Source organism: Thalassophryne amazonica, chromosome 5, assembly GCF_902500255.1.
Source record: "Thalassophryne amazonica chromosome 5, fThaAma1.1, whole genome shotgun sequence".
NCBI classification, from domain to species: domain Eukaryota; kingdom Metazoa; phylum Chordata; class Actinopteri; order Batrachoidiformes; family Batrachoididae; genus Thalassophryne; species Thalassophryne amazonica.
The window spans coordinates 55,396,101-55,410,694 of NC_047107.1; the positions used below are offsets into that span (position 1 = coordinate 55,396,101).

General features: G+C 44.0%; 1 protein-coding gene across 5 annotated transcripts in view; it reads left to right on the forward strand.

The window, feature by feature from the left end:
- The window catches only part of ap1b1 (adaptor related protein complex 1 subunit beta 1), a 95,986-nt gene that overhangs the window by 61,627 nt on the left and 19,765 nt on the right, over nucleotides 1–14,594 (forward strand). For all 5 annotated transcript variants that reach the window (XM_034170308.1, XM_034170309.1, XM_034170307.1 and 2 more), the window contains 2 exons: nucleotides 10,838–10,922; nucleotides 11,718–11,804. In XM_034170308.1, coding sequence (XP_034026199.1) covers nucleotides 10,838–10,922; nucleotides 11,718–11,804 — 172 coding nt within the window. The remainder of the gene's footprint in view (nucleotides 1–10,837; nucleotides 10,923–11,717; nucleotides 11,805–14,594) is intronic.

The following is a 14,594-nucleotide window of genomic DNA, read 5'->3' on the forward strand; positions in this document are numbered from 1 at the left end:
GTGAGGAATTGAGTCGGCATCGAATCGGGAACGGGTGAATCGTATCACCTGTACTATTGTCATGTATCATATTGTGGTAGTGTATCGAGGTGCGTATCGAATTGTCGGTGATAAGATTCACATGCCTAGCATATATATATAATATAAAAGCAGGGACGTCCCTGTAAAAGACGTTGCTTGGATGGCAGCATGTGTTGCTCCAAAACCTCGATGTACCTTTCAGCATTGATGATGCCATGACAGATGTGTAAGTTGCCCATGCCATGGGCACTAACACACCCCCATACCATCACAGATGCTGGCTTTTGAAATTAGAGCTGGTAACAATCTGGATAGTCTTTTTCCTCTTTTGTCCAGAGGACACTATGTCCATGATTTACAAAAACAATTTGAAATGTGGACTCATCAGACCACAGCACACTTTTCCACTTTGCGTCTGTCCATTTCAAATGAGCTCAGGCCCAGAGAAGGTGGTGGTGTTTCTTGATATTGTTGATGTATGGCTTTGGCTTCGCATGGTAGAGTTTTAACTTGCACTTGTAGATGTAGCGAGGAACTGTGCTAACTGACAGTGGTTTTCTGAAGTGTTCCTGAGCTCACGTGGTAAGATCCTTTACACAGTGATGTCTGTTTTTAATGCAGTGCCGCCTGAGGGATTGAATGTCACGGGCATTCAATGTTGGTTTTTGGCTTTGCCACTTAAATGTAGAAATTTCTCCAGATTCTCTGAATTTTCTGATTGTATTATGGACTGTAGATGATGAAATCCCTAAATTCCTTGCAATTTGAACATTTTTTCATGCAGTTGTTCACAGAGTGGTAATCCTTGACCCATATTTGCTTGTGAATGGCTGAGACTTTTGGGGATGCTCCTTTTATACCCGGTCATTAGTGTCCTCAGTTCCCAAACACTTACTGAGTGTTGTTAGAAGGAAAGGTCATGTAACACAGTGGTAAACATACCACAGTCTCAGCTTTTTTGAAGTGTGTTGCAGGAATCCATTTCAAAATGAGCAAATATTTGCACAAAAACAATAAAGTTTATCAGTTTGAACATTAAATATCTGTTTGAAAATTGAATATAGGCTGGAGAGGATTTGCAAATCATTGTATACTGTTTTTAATATACATTTTACACAACGTCCCAACTTCATTGGAAGTGTGTGTGTGTTTGTATGGAGATAAATAAATAAATAAATATATATATATATACACACACACACACAGTGGTCCCTCCCTATAATGCGGTTCACCTTTCGCGGCCTCGCAGTTTCGCAGATTTTTTTTTTTTTTTTTTTTAAATTGTGTGTGCAATTTTGCATGCTTTTTTATTTATTTACAGCGCATTCTGTTCTGCGTCCTTATCAGGCAGGCCGGTCACGGCACCGGTCGGCATCACCAGTTGTTCTCACTGCCTCCGATGCGCTTACCGAGTCTGCGGGCTCGGTAAGTGCCGCAGCGGGCCACTCGCACCGTCCCCCGTCTGCTGTGCGGAGTTGCGGCCAAAATCTGGCAGCAGGTCCACAGACTACGCTCGCTGTTTTGATGCAGAGCGCTCCAACAGCCTGCAAGGATAGAATTCTTGCGGAAAAATCCGCAGCGCTGCATGGTCTCGGTAACCGCAGCCGCAGAGCTCCATGGCCACTGAGAGAGGTTTGTATCTTTTTGATGACTTGGATTCTTTGTGGGTCCCGCATCCGTCCCGCAATTGTAACACCAGAAGCAGTGAGCGAAGAAAGCGCACGCGCATTGTGTTCATTGTGCCAGAGGACAAGCCCAGCTCTCCACAATTTCTCTTAAACTCACTCGACTGGTAAGCACTGAAAGCCAAGATAGGCATGTCCCAACTTGTCCTCTAACACTCCGAAATGGAGGTGTTCCTTTGTCTCGCTTCATCAGCGACTCGGTCGTGACGCGCAAAGCCTCCGTGCGGCTTTCCATGACAAAATCTCTTGTTAAAAGTGAAATCTGCCAGAAAATGGCTGATGTCCAGCTCTTGTGATAACCAGAGAAATTGCACACGACGGTCCCGGCTCCACACAGCCATCCGTTTAGAAATGATGTGGTGGTTTCTGCCTCTCGATGGCGGCTCGGAGCGTGGTGCGCCATTGTGGGCCGTCCTTAAAGCTGTAGTAACACTCCTTATTCTCTGTGAAGCCCGTAAAATTTTCACCGAAAGCCAGATAAATTTTTCGAATGGCTTCCAGCTGCCTGTCTCTAACAGTTTCTGAAAAAATTCTGATGGAAAAAAAGCCCAAATCATTCCGCCATTTCCTCGCAATGAAACGACGAGAGGGGTGGACCAGTGCTCACTCAAAGCCTGCCCACAGGCGAATGACACAACCGACAGGCGTGGAAAAACTCACGAATGTGCACGAAGGTTCAAGCTTGGCTGACGTAAAAACATATAAATCAAATCCATATAGTTTTTGCATAAAATAAAAGGGTCGTATACTTTTCTCACAGACCTCATATATATATATAGATAGATAGATATATATATATAGATAGATATAATCAGTGAGGAAAATAAGAATTTGGACACACTGTGGTTTCTCCCACTTAGAAATCATGGAGGGGTCTGAAATGTTCATATTAGGTGCATGTCCACTGTGAGAGACATAATCTTAAAAAAAATCCGGAAATCACACTGTGGTTTTTTTTTTTTTTTTTTTTTTTCTCTCCATCCATCCGTTTTCTACCGCTTTATCTGGAGTCGGGTCGCGGGGGCAGCAGCTCAAGCAAAGCCGCCCAGACCTCCCGATCCACACACACACACACCTCCCCCAGCTCCTCTGGGGGAACCCCAAGGCATTCCCAAGCCAGCCGAGAGATGTAGTCCCTCCAGCATGTCCTGGGTCTTCCCCGGGGCCTCCTCCCAATGGGACGTGCCCGGAACACTTCTCCAGCGAGGTGTCCAGAGGGCATCCGGAAAAGATGCCCAAGCCACCTCAACTGACTCCCTTCGATGTGGAGGAGCAGCGGCTTGACTCCGAACTCCTCCCGAGTGACCAAGCTCATCACCCTATCTCTAAGGGAGCGCCCAGCCACCCTGCAGAGGAAACTCATCTCGGCCGCTTGTACTCGCGATCTCGTTTTTTCGGGCATGAGCCAAATCTCATGACCATAGATGAGGATCGGAACATAGCTCGATCGGTAAATCGAGAGCTTTGCCCCCCTACTCAGCTCTCTCTTCACCATGATGGACCGATACAGCAACTGCATCACTGCAGATGCTGCACCGATCCGTCTATCGATCTCACGCTCCATCCGTCCCTCACTTGTGAACAAGACCCCGAGATACTTAAACTCCTCCACATGAGGCAAAGACACTCCACCGACCTAAAGAGGGCAAAGCACCTTTTTCCGGTCGACAACCATGGCCTCGGATTTGGAGGTGCTGATTTTCATCCCGGACGCTTCACACTCGGCTGCAAACCGCCCCAGTGCACGCTGAAGGTTCTGATTTGACGAAGCCAACAGAACCACATCGTCCGCAAACAGCAAAGACGAGATTCTGTGGTTCTCAAACCAGACCCCCTCTACACCCTGGCTGCGCCTAGAAATTCTGTCCATAAAAATAATGAACAGAACCGGTGACAGGGCAGCCCTGGCGGATGCCAACGTGCACTGGAAACAGGTTTGACTTACTACCGGCAATGCGAACCAAGCTCCTGCTGCGGTCGTACAGGGACCGGATAGCCCTTAGCAAAGGACCCCGTACTCCCGGAGCACTCCCCACAGGGTGCCCAGAGGGACACAGTCGAACGCCTTCTACAGATCCACAAAACACATGTGGACTGGTTGGGTGAACTCCCATGAACCCTCGAGCACCCAACGGAGCGTGTAGAGCTGGTCCAGTGTGCCGCGACCAGGACGAAAATCACACTGCTCCTCCTGAATCCGAGGTTCGACCATCGGTCGAATTCTCCTCTCCAGTACTCTGGAATAGACCTTACCGGGGAGGTTGAGGAGTGTGATCCCCCTATAGTTGGAACACACCCTCCGGTCCTCCTTCTTAAACAGAGGGACCACCACCCCGGTCTGCCAATCCAGAGGCACTGTCCCCGATTGCCACGCGATGTTGCAGAGGCGTGTCAGCCAAGACAGTCCCACAACATCCAGAGACTTAAGGTACTCAGGACGGATTTCATCCACCAAGGAGCTTTCTAACCACCTCGGTGACTTCGGCCTGGGTAATGGATGAGTCCGCCTCTGAGTCCCCAGTCTCTGCTTCCTCTTCGGAAGACGTGACGATGGGATTTAGGAGATCCTCGAAGTACTCCTTCCACCGCCCGACAACATCCCCAGTCAGGGTCAACAGCTCCCCACCCACACCGTAAACAGTGCTGGTGGAGAGCTGCTTCTGCCTCCTGAGGCATCGGACGGTTTGCCAGAATCTTTTCGAGGCTGACCGATAGTCCTACTCCATAGCCTCCCCGAACTCCTCCCAGACCCGAGTTTTTGCCTCTGCGACCAAACGGGCTGTGGCACGCTTGGCCTGCCGGTACCTGTCAGCTGCCTCTGGGGTCCCACCTACCAACAAAGATAAGTAGGACTCCTTCAGCTTGACGGCATCCCTTACTTCCGGTGTCCACCACCGGGTTCGGGGATTGCCACCGCGACAGGCACCAGAGACCTTGCGACCACAGCTACGAGTGGCCGCATCGACAGTGGAGGTGGAGAACATGGTCCACTCGGACTCCATGTCTCCAACCTCCCCTGGGATCTGGGAGAAGCTCTCCCGGAGGTGGGAGTTGAAGACCTCGCTGACAGAGGGTTCCACCAGTCGTTCCCAGCAGACCCTCACGATACGTTTGGGCCTGCCAGGTCTGACCGGCTTCCTCCCCTCCCAGCGGATCCAACTCACCACGAGGTGGTGATCGGTTGACAGCTCTGCCCCTCTCTTCACTCGAGTGTCTGAGACACGTGGCCGAAGGTCAGATGATACGACTACAAAGTCGATCATCGACCTCCGGCTCGGGGTGTCCTGGTGCCACGTGCACTTATGGACACCCTTGTGCTCGAACATGGTGTTCGTGATGGACAAACTGTGACTAGCACACAAGTCCAACAACTGAACACCACTCGGGTTCAGATCGGGGAGGCCGTGCTTCCCAATCACCCCCCTCCAGGTCTCACTGTCGCCGCCCACGTGGGCGTTGAAATCCCCCAGGAGAACAATGGAGTCCCCAGTCGGAGCGCTATCTCGTACACCTCCCAGGGACTCCAGGAAGGTAGGGTACTCTGCACTGCCGCTCGGCCCGTAGGCCGAGACAACGGTGAGAGACCTGTCCCCGACCCGAAGGCGTAGGGACGCGACCCTCTCGTTCACCAGAGTGAACTCCAACACATGGTGACTGAGCTGAGGAGCAATAAGCAATGCGACCCCAGCTCTCCGCCTCTCCCCGTGGGCAACGCCAGAAAAATGAAGCATCCAGCCCCTCTCCAGGAGATGGGTACCAGAGCCCAAGCTGTGTGTGGAGGTGAGCCCAACTATCTCTAGTCAGTATCTCTCAACCTCCCGCACAAGCTCAGGCTCCTTCTCCTATAGCGAGGTGACATTCCACGTCCCAACAGCCAGGGGCTGTGAGCATTGGACCGGGCTGCCGGGCCACCCGCCCTCGACCGCCACCCAATCCTCTCTGCATTGGACCGGGCTGCCGGGCCACCCGCCCTCGACCGCCACCCAATCCTCTCTGCACCCGACCCCCATGGCCCCCTCTGCAGGTGGTGAACCCACAGGAGGGCGGGCCCACGTCGGTCTTTCGGGCTGAGCCCGGCCGGGCCCCATGGGCTAAGGCCTGACCGCCAGGCGCTCGCGCGCGAGCCCCAACCCCAGGCCTGGCTCCAGGGTGGGGCCCCGGCTCTGCCATACCGGACGATGTCTCGGTCTTTGATTTTTTATTTTATTTTATTTTTTTTACTGGTCATGGAGGGTTTTTTTTTTTATATAATTTATTTGTATGTTACTGCTGCAAATAAGTATTTGAACACCTACCAATCAGCAATAATCTGGCTCACACAAACCTGTTAATTTTTCTTTAAGAAGCCCTCTTATTCTGCACTCTTTACCTGTATTAATTGCACCTGTTTGAACTTGTTACCTGTATAAAATGACACCTGTTCACACACTCAATCACAGTCCACCAGGGACAAAACTGTAGACCTGCACAAGGCTGGGATGGACTACAAGACAACAGGCAAGCAGCTTGGTAGAAGACAACAACTGTTATGATTATTTATTAGAAGCTGGAAGAAACACAAGATGACTGTCAATCTCCCTCGGTCTGGGATTCCATGCAAGATCTCACTTTGTGGGGTAAGGATGATTCTGAGAAAGCTCAGAACTACACAGGAGGACCTGGTCAATGACTTGAAGAGAGCTGGGACCACAGTCACAAAGATTACATTAGTAACACATGATGCTATCATGGTTTAAAATCCTACAGGGCAGCAAGGTCCCCTTGCTCAAGCCAGCACATGTCCAGGCCCGCTTGAAGTTCACCATTGACCATCTGAATGATCCAGAGGAGGCATGGGAGATAGTCATGTGGTCAGATGAGACCAGAATAGAGCTTTTTGAAATCAACTCCACTTACCATGTTTAGAGGATGAGAACAACCCCAAGAAAACCATCCCAACCGTGAAGCATGGGGGTGGAAACATAATACTCTGGGGCTGCTCTTCAACAAAGGGGACAGATGACTGCCCTGTATTGAAGGGAGGATGGATGGGGTCATGTATTGCAAGATTTTGGCAAACAACCTCCTTCCCTCAGTAAGAGCATTGAAGATGGGTCATGGCTGGGTCTTCCAGCATGACAGTGACCCCAAACACACAGCCAGGGCAACTAAGGAGGGGCTCCATAAGAAGCATTTCAAGGTCCTGGAGTGGCCTGGCCAGTCTCCAGACCTGAACTCAATAGAAAATCTTTGGAGGGAGCTGAAACTCCAAACCTGAAAGATTTGGAGAAGATCTGTATGAAGGAGTGGACCAAAATCCCTGCTGCAGTGTGTGAAAACTTGGTCAAGAACTACAGGAAACATTTGATCTCTGTAATTGCAAACAAAGGCTACTGTACCAAATATTAACATTGATTTTCACAGGTGTTCAAATACTTTTTTGCAGCAGTAACATACAAATAAATTATTAAAAAAATTATACATTGTGATTTCCGGAATTTTATTATTTTTTTTAATTTTTTCTCTCTCACAGTGGGCGTGCACCTAAGATGAAAATTTCAGACCCCTCCATGATTTCTAAGTGGGAGAACTTGCAAAATCGCAGGGTGTTCAAATACTTATTTTCTTCACTGTATATATAGTGACAAATCAAAAGTTTAGAAATATTAATAAATTCAGATGCTGCAGCATGACATTTTGAATTTGTAGCTCACCCAGCACCCCCTGCGGCACTTAAAATCAAAACTGGCTTATTCTAGTATGTTTACCCTGCTGATAGCAGGACAAACGATGCAGCCTTCAGAGCACTTGTGATTAGTTGTAAGAACATCACTCAGTTTTTAAAATGCTTATCGCAAAGCGTTCTCTTTTTTACAACATCGTGTAAGTTTTATAAGTCCGTGGACACTGATCTGTGTGTTACAGATACAAATCAGTTTCTTAGGATCCGCGGAGTTTCGCGGAGGAAAAATGCCACTCAAAGTGTAGCCGTTACGACAGTTGTCGTAAAGCAGGACTGGTTGGTTGCTGCAGGGATGCTGTGTGGCTTCTGTGCAACGCTTAAGCTAAACGTAGCATGTGGACATCCCAAACTTTTAGAGCTTTCAAGTTTTTAAAAGATGATTTGTGCAGCATATCTGTGTCACGGACCGACGTCGCACAGAGAGATAGCGAAAAAGACTGTTTGGAAAAAGTCTTACAAGGACAAGAATCCGTGGAATTGTCGCTGGCTTCTTCAACACACCCGAAAGATAAAAGAAACAGGAAAAGTGAACTGTGCCCTCTCAGGAAAACACGGTAAGAATTTTTCTCTCCCTGGAAAATCAACATTCTGCTGTTCAAACAGGATTTTAGACAAGATTATGTGACTTTTTCACTAATCTAGACTTTCTTTCATTGTAAAAAAGACTGTGGCTTTGAATGGATTTAGGCTGCATGAATTTACAGAAGAATATAAGTGACTTTTTACTATAAGGTATGTTATTGATATTTTACCATGATTTTCCAAATATTCTGCAAGCTTTAGCTGTGGTTTTTGAAATGCTGTAACAGTCTTTTCAGTCTTCATAAATTTCATGTAGTTTTATTGTTCTGAGTTGATGCATAATTTGGTTTACAATTAAAAGGAAAATCATTCCAGGTCCTACTTCCACATCATATTCTGTTATTTCAACATCATCATTGACAGGTCAAATAAAAGGTTGAATATAGGATAATTTAAATGTTCACTAATTTTGAGTTTTGTTCTTCCAGGAGATGCTGAAAAGTATCATTAGATAAAAAATTTAATTCTGTGGCCCCACAGGGCCCTAGATCCCTGCTCTTGGGGAGCTGTACCCTCCCCCCCAGACTCCCTGCAAATTTTACTCAAATTTCACAATTTTTGTTTCACAGCCCTGCTAACATGTTCAATCCTGCAGACAGACTGGACTGGAATGGAAAAAATTAACTTGAAATGGGTGCTAAAACTTGCAGAACAATTCGCTCTGCCAGTGTGACACTGATGCCAGTTATGAATTTGGGCCCGGTTTCATAAAGCAGTCTGTTTAGTGGACTAAACTCCCTTAGTCAACTCATCTTTTCACATTGATCGTTGCACAAAGCGCTTAGTCAGCTTAACTTTTGCATTACCTGACTAAGGTTTTTAGCCTGGTACAAAGGAGGCTAATCTTATTTTAGTCAACAAAACTTCAGTGTCTTACCTCCATCATGTACCACCACTTGGAGGAGGAAGGAAGGAGGGATTTGTCATGGGAGCGGGTGTTCCGGGTCCGGAATAATCCATTGGAGATGTTTGCGGACGCTGAGGTCGGGACCTTTTCTCCTTTGCTGTGGCAGAGTCAGCCATGTTTGTAGCAGACCAAACAGGAAGTAAACAAAACTCTCGCGCACTGGAGGTGTTTCTTGGAAACAGCGATCACAAGGCCGCTATGACTGAAAATCGTTGACTAACGTAAGACGGCTAATCTACAAGTTTAGCCGTCGATGTGAAACTGAGATTAGATGGATAATGTTGGGCAACTAACCTTAGTAAGATTAGACTGCTTCATGAAACCAGTTTCTTATCACTCTGTTTCACCATGGCGGCAGTACCAAAACAAGGATAACTTTTTCCCCCTCATCTGCCTGTGGTTCAATGTGCTCAAAGACTGAGCAGTGTTAATCATGTTCTTATGTTGAGCCTTGCGCTAGTCCTTTTGTTTTTAACCAACTAATCCTTATTTATGCAGCCATTTTCATTTAAAAAAAAAAATTTAAAATCAACTGTTGCACACTTTGTTTGCTGTTTAACCAGTAGACCTGCATTGCAGCCACCAGTGATCTGTCCAGATGAATTCCTAAGGAGGTATTTTCTGGCTGAACTCGCTGTTCTATATCAACACTTTACCAATCAATATCACGACCTGCTTGTTAAGCAGGTGCTTCCACTCCACTACACCACAGTTGCAATTATGTTTCAGGGTTGTACACTTCTACCATCAGACAAAATATACTGAACTGTACAGCATCTTAATGGAGCTTGTGATAACCCATTCATCCTTTTATTTTTTTAATTGCATCATTGCACATCAGCAAGTCCACGATAGACTTCACTCATTTTTTCCATCTTGTATTTTTCTCATTTAAATTTTTGTTAAAGGTATTTTATGCTATTTTGTCTTGATATTTGGTATTTATTAATACCGTACTTACTTTCTAAAAGGTGTTTGAAAGTAAGTGTTCCTATTTTTATTTCCAACTCTGCCAATGGGGTCCCCCACCCCCGCTTTTCTGAGGATTGTTGACAGGGTTATTTAAACTGTTGAAAAGGACTTCATGAAACTTGAAGAAATGTTAGACTCTACAGAGCTATTTCAAAGAATATAAATGTAATGTTGCATAAATCAAATTGTTCAGTAATATGCACTCCTGCTCCCTAATTTAAAAAAAAAATACACAGGGAATAAGTAGTGCCAATTACCTTCACCAATTGACAGAGAATAACCCTCAGAATTTTCATCATCTGCTCTCTGTGCAATTAATGAAAAACATATTTTTGAGTTGCAGTCAAATGGCATAAGAGGCGAGGCAGTTTGTACCCACAGCACAAAAGAGTGCAAGGATGCACAAAAAAGGTTTAAATAAAAGTAAAATGCACCAATACAAAATGCATTGTTTGAAAGATTACTATGGGATCTGCATGAACAGAATGAAAGGTGCTCTCACAGTTTCTGTGATCCAAAGCCCAGTTGCTGATATTGAAATAAAGGTTTTTAATTCAGTAAAAATATTAATTAGCGTTAGAATGTTCCCGTTCTAGCCAGGTGCTTAATTTCCACATCAGGAGCTTTAGAGATCAGAAAATCACCATTAAACCTTGTTTCGTTCTGTGAAGATGCCAATTTGTTGTCTTCATAAGTCATTTACTTTGGTGTTCCCCAAATTGTTTTTTTTTTTTTTTTTTTAACTGCTAACCAGTCTCCTCTGTGCTGCTACTCAGTTTTTCCAGACCAGTTGGAGGATATATGTTGCAGCTGTGATATTGTAGAATGTAGCCTTACGTGTAGATTTTTAAAGGTAGTCTGTCCTTGAAATGTACTTGGATTGTAATTATTCATTGCTTCTCATTTCTGTCCTTCATTCTCCCATTGCCCCCCTGGTACGTGATCAAGGTGGCTGTTAAGAACAACATTGATGTATTCTACTTCAGCTGCCAGTACCCCATCAGCACGTTGCTTGTAGAGGACGGAAAGATGGGTGAGTGTGTCTTTGACAAATCTCTTCACACTGCACAGATGATGCCACAACACAAATATATAAGGCTGTGTTGTGCAGAAAGACGTGTATGTGTGTACACATCTCTGTTCCCATGCACATGTAGTAGGGTGGTCCTTATTTTGCAAAGTTTCTTGAAATTTAATAATAATGAATAATGATGAAAAACATGCGGTGTAAAATATTGTTTGTATGAATAAATGTTTAGAAGTGACTCAAAAGCATTGAAATGTTGCTATTTTCTGCCATATAATGTTATACAAATTAAACCTGAATGGTGCCCCAACCCATCCTAAACTATATGTGAATCCTCCTGGTGTTAACTTAGAAATTCAAGATTGCCTCAACTGGTGATTTTCAAGCATTAGTTAGTATAGTGTTATACTCGTATATTTATACAAACAAAATTTTACACAGCATGTTGTTTTATCATCAACTGGAGCCTATTCAGGGGGTCAGAGTATTCAATTTAAAAACTTGGCAAAATAAGGACCACCCTAACATGTAGTGACTGTAAAGTTGTTTTTTTTTTCCTTTGCTATTTGATTAATTCTGTGGAGATGTGATTCGTTCCTGTGGAGCTTCCTGATGGGTCAGCAGCAGGACTGCTTCTAGAGGCTGTGAGCTCATGCTGCAACAGAATGTCCTGTCGCTGCAGTGGGATTTGGGCACTCAGTCAACACAAACACTTTTACCTACCCTAGCGGTTTACAATAAATAATTGTATATTTTGTACATTTCTGTGCTCCTGTCGTGATTGCGTCATTTAATCCACAGAGAGACAAGTGTTTCTTGCCACATGGAAAGACATTCCTAATGACAACGAGTCCCAGTTTCAGGTCAAAGACTGTCATCTCAATTCAGGTGAGGAATATGATTAGAAGTATTTCTTCTGAATCATGCCACACTGTGTCTTCCTAGTTACTACTTTAGAAGTAGAAAAACTTGGTTCCTGACTAATGGAGTAAAGTGTATTTCATGTCTGCTAATCATCTGCAGTCCCTGCTAATGTGTTATAATTTAGTTTTTCACAAGATTGGGAGCAGCTGATGTGGAGAAGCACTCCTAATCACAGCTTAATGGAGATTTCTCCCACAGATTGAATTTCTTTTTCATGAACAAAGATGGTTTCCCATCTCGAGGCACAGCTTCAGAATGTATTTCCAAATTAGCATTTGTGTCTTTGCCTGTGGTGAAGACTAAATTTTTCTGCATGAGGGAAATGGAAGTCTTTTGTGGTGCTCTACAGTTAATGACATTCATAGACAAAGCAGTACCATGAAACCTAATGACTGCATTTTTTTTTTTTCAGCGTGTTTTAAAAAATGTGGCTTCAGCCTTCCTTTTCTGCACATTCACCCCAAAATTTAATGAAATCTTTCTCATTTTCTCCCACATTAATGAAAAAATGGTTCTAATGCCAGTCTTGAAATAATAATCTATATTATAATAGCCAAGTGGCCTGTGCGTGTGTATGGCTTTGATCACGGAGAAACCGAGAGAGCTGACATTTGCCGTTAGGTAGGTTTATGTATTTTGGGTCAAGGATGAATGCTGCGAAAATAAAGTTGATAGGACAAATCTTTTTTTGAGAAATTGGCCATTTTAGGTCACCACTAAACAATGGGCGTTGTGCTAAATGCACCATGGGAGTTCAGGGTTTTGGGGTTTTAAATGTTATTGTGGTTCATGCTAGTTTAACAGTGTTGTTAGTGTTATTGATGTAGGTGTTTTTGTAGTTCACTTGGTTTAGACAGTTTAGTTAAGTGTCATGTTTCTGGTACCATGAGTGAAATGTGTGTTGCGTTTGATGTTTTCGTTCTCTGTGTGTAAAAATAGAAGCACCTGCTTGTGGCAGAATGCGTAAAAGACAAGAACCTCTCCATTTGTGCGTGTATCACTTCAATCATGGACAAACAAAGCACAACTGATATTTGCCTTTTGGTATGCTTATGTATTTTGGGTCAAGAATGAACAATGCCAAAACAGAACATTGATAGACCTAATATTTTTGGAGAAACTACAGATATTGGCTAACATTGCTAATAACATTCTAAACTAACACGCCATTCCAGTGGGGTGTGGTAAATCATCTTTATATTAAAAATGTAAGTGCTTGTGTAATTTTTATTTAGTAAGTTTAATGTAAGTGCATAATATAATTGTAAGTATGTTGAAAATACAAAGATGACATGAGAAAGTGAAACACTTATTTCCATTGTGGTCCATTTAAAAATCAAATGACAAAATAGAAGTAAAAATAAAATGATGATGATAATAATAATAGTGTGCATATGATAACAAGAACCTAAACAATTTATAAATTCATTAACACAGTAAATGGACATTAAAAATTATGTAATTAACAGGAAAAAGGGGTTGAGTTCTTCTAAAAACTGTTGAGGTCTAAGGTTCTAAAAACTTTCTGGACTTGCAGACCATTCCAACTAATTATAGAAACTTTGCACAATTTATTACTACCCTTGAAAAGTGTCAGCTACCATATTTCCTTGATTAAACACTTGACCTTAAATATGGGCCTGCCTCATTTTATTGCTGGGTCAAAGCTCTGCCAGACAAAAATAAACACCTGCCTTAAATATACGGCGGTCTTGTTTAAAGGCTGGATCATATATGTTAGTCGCCAGATGTCGCTGCCTAGCTGATTGTCCATGTGAGTAGTCGCGGGTCCAAATGGCAGCCTCCTGCTCGAGCACGTGTGCTGACGGACAATATACCGGTAATTTCACTCCTGAGGGAGTGACTACTTCTACCAGTAATGTAAAAAAAAGAAGTCTTACACCATTGAGACAAAGCTGCAAGTTGTTGTTTGCCAAAAAAAAAAAAAAACCTGTCAAGGTAGGTACAGTTTACAATTAATTGTCATTAAATGAAGCAAAGAAAGCATGTTAGATCTGTTTCTTCAGCTTTGGAAAAAAATTAATTTGCTGTAAAATATTACAGGTGAGCCCCGTTAACTCACGCACATGTAAGTTGCGATTTGGTTTCTTCCTCTCCAGCTGCTGCAGCTCACTGGTGAAGGCAGATGATTCTTGACGATTTGAAGTTTTTGGATGTGACTCATTAGATCAGAGGTCTCAACCTAATTCCAGAAAGGGCCAAGAGGGTACAGGTTTTGTTTGCAACCACCCACTCCACCGGGTGATTTCACTGATGAACTGATGAATCAGTTGATCAGTTTGCGACCTCTGCTATAGATCGTTACTGCTGGTTTAGATTGGGTCAGAATTTATACCCGTCACACACACACCCGTCACACGTACAGTAGTGTTCAGAATAATAGTATGGTCATGGGGAGCTGAAGATACCTATAGAAGTCATGCCCTCCTAGCCCATATGTTTGACACAGCTTCAAAACTATTTAATTCCCAGTTTGTAACAATCTTACACATGGAATTAATACCTTTTTCGACCCACTGTCTGTATCTGTCTTAGTCTGATAGATAGACCGATAGTCTGTCCTTGGAAGTACTGACAGGCTTCCATAGTCTTCACTTGCTTACATGAGGTGGTTCACACCAGTATACAAAGGGTCTCAACTGTGCTGATATATCATAATCCCTTAGAGAAAAGAGCCATAATACCTACCCCCACCACCAGCAGCTGAAGGGTACAGAATGTCACTTTTTTTTT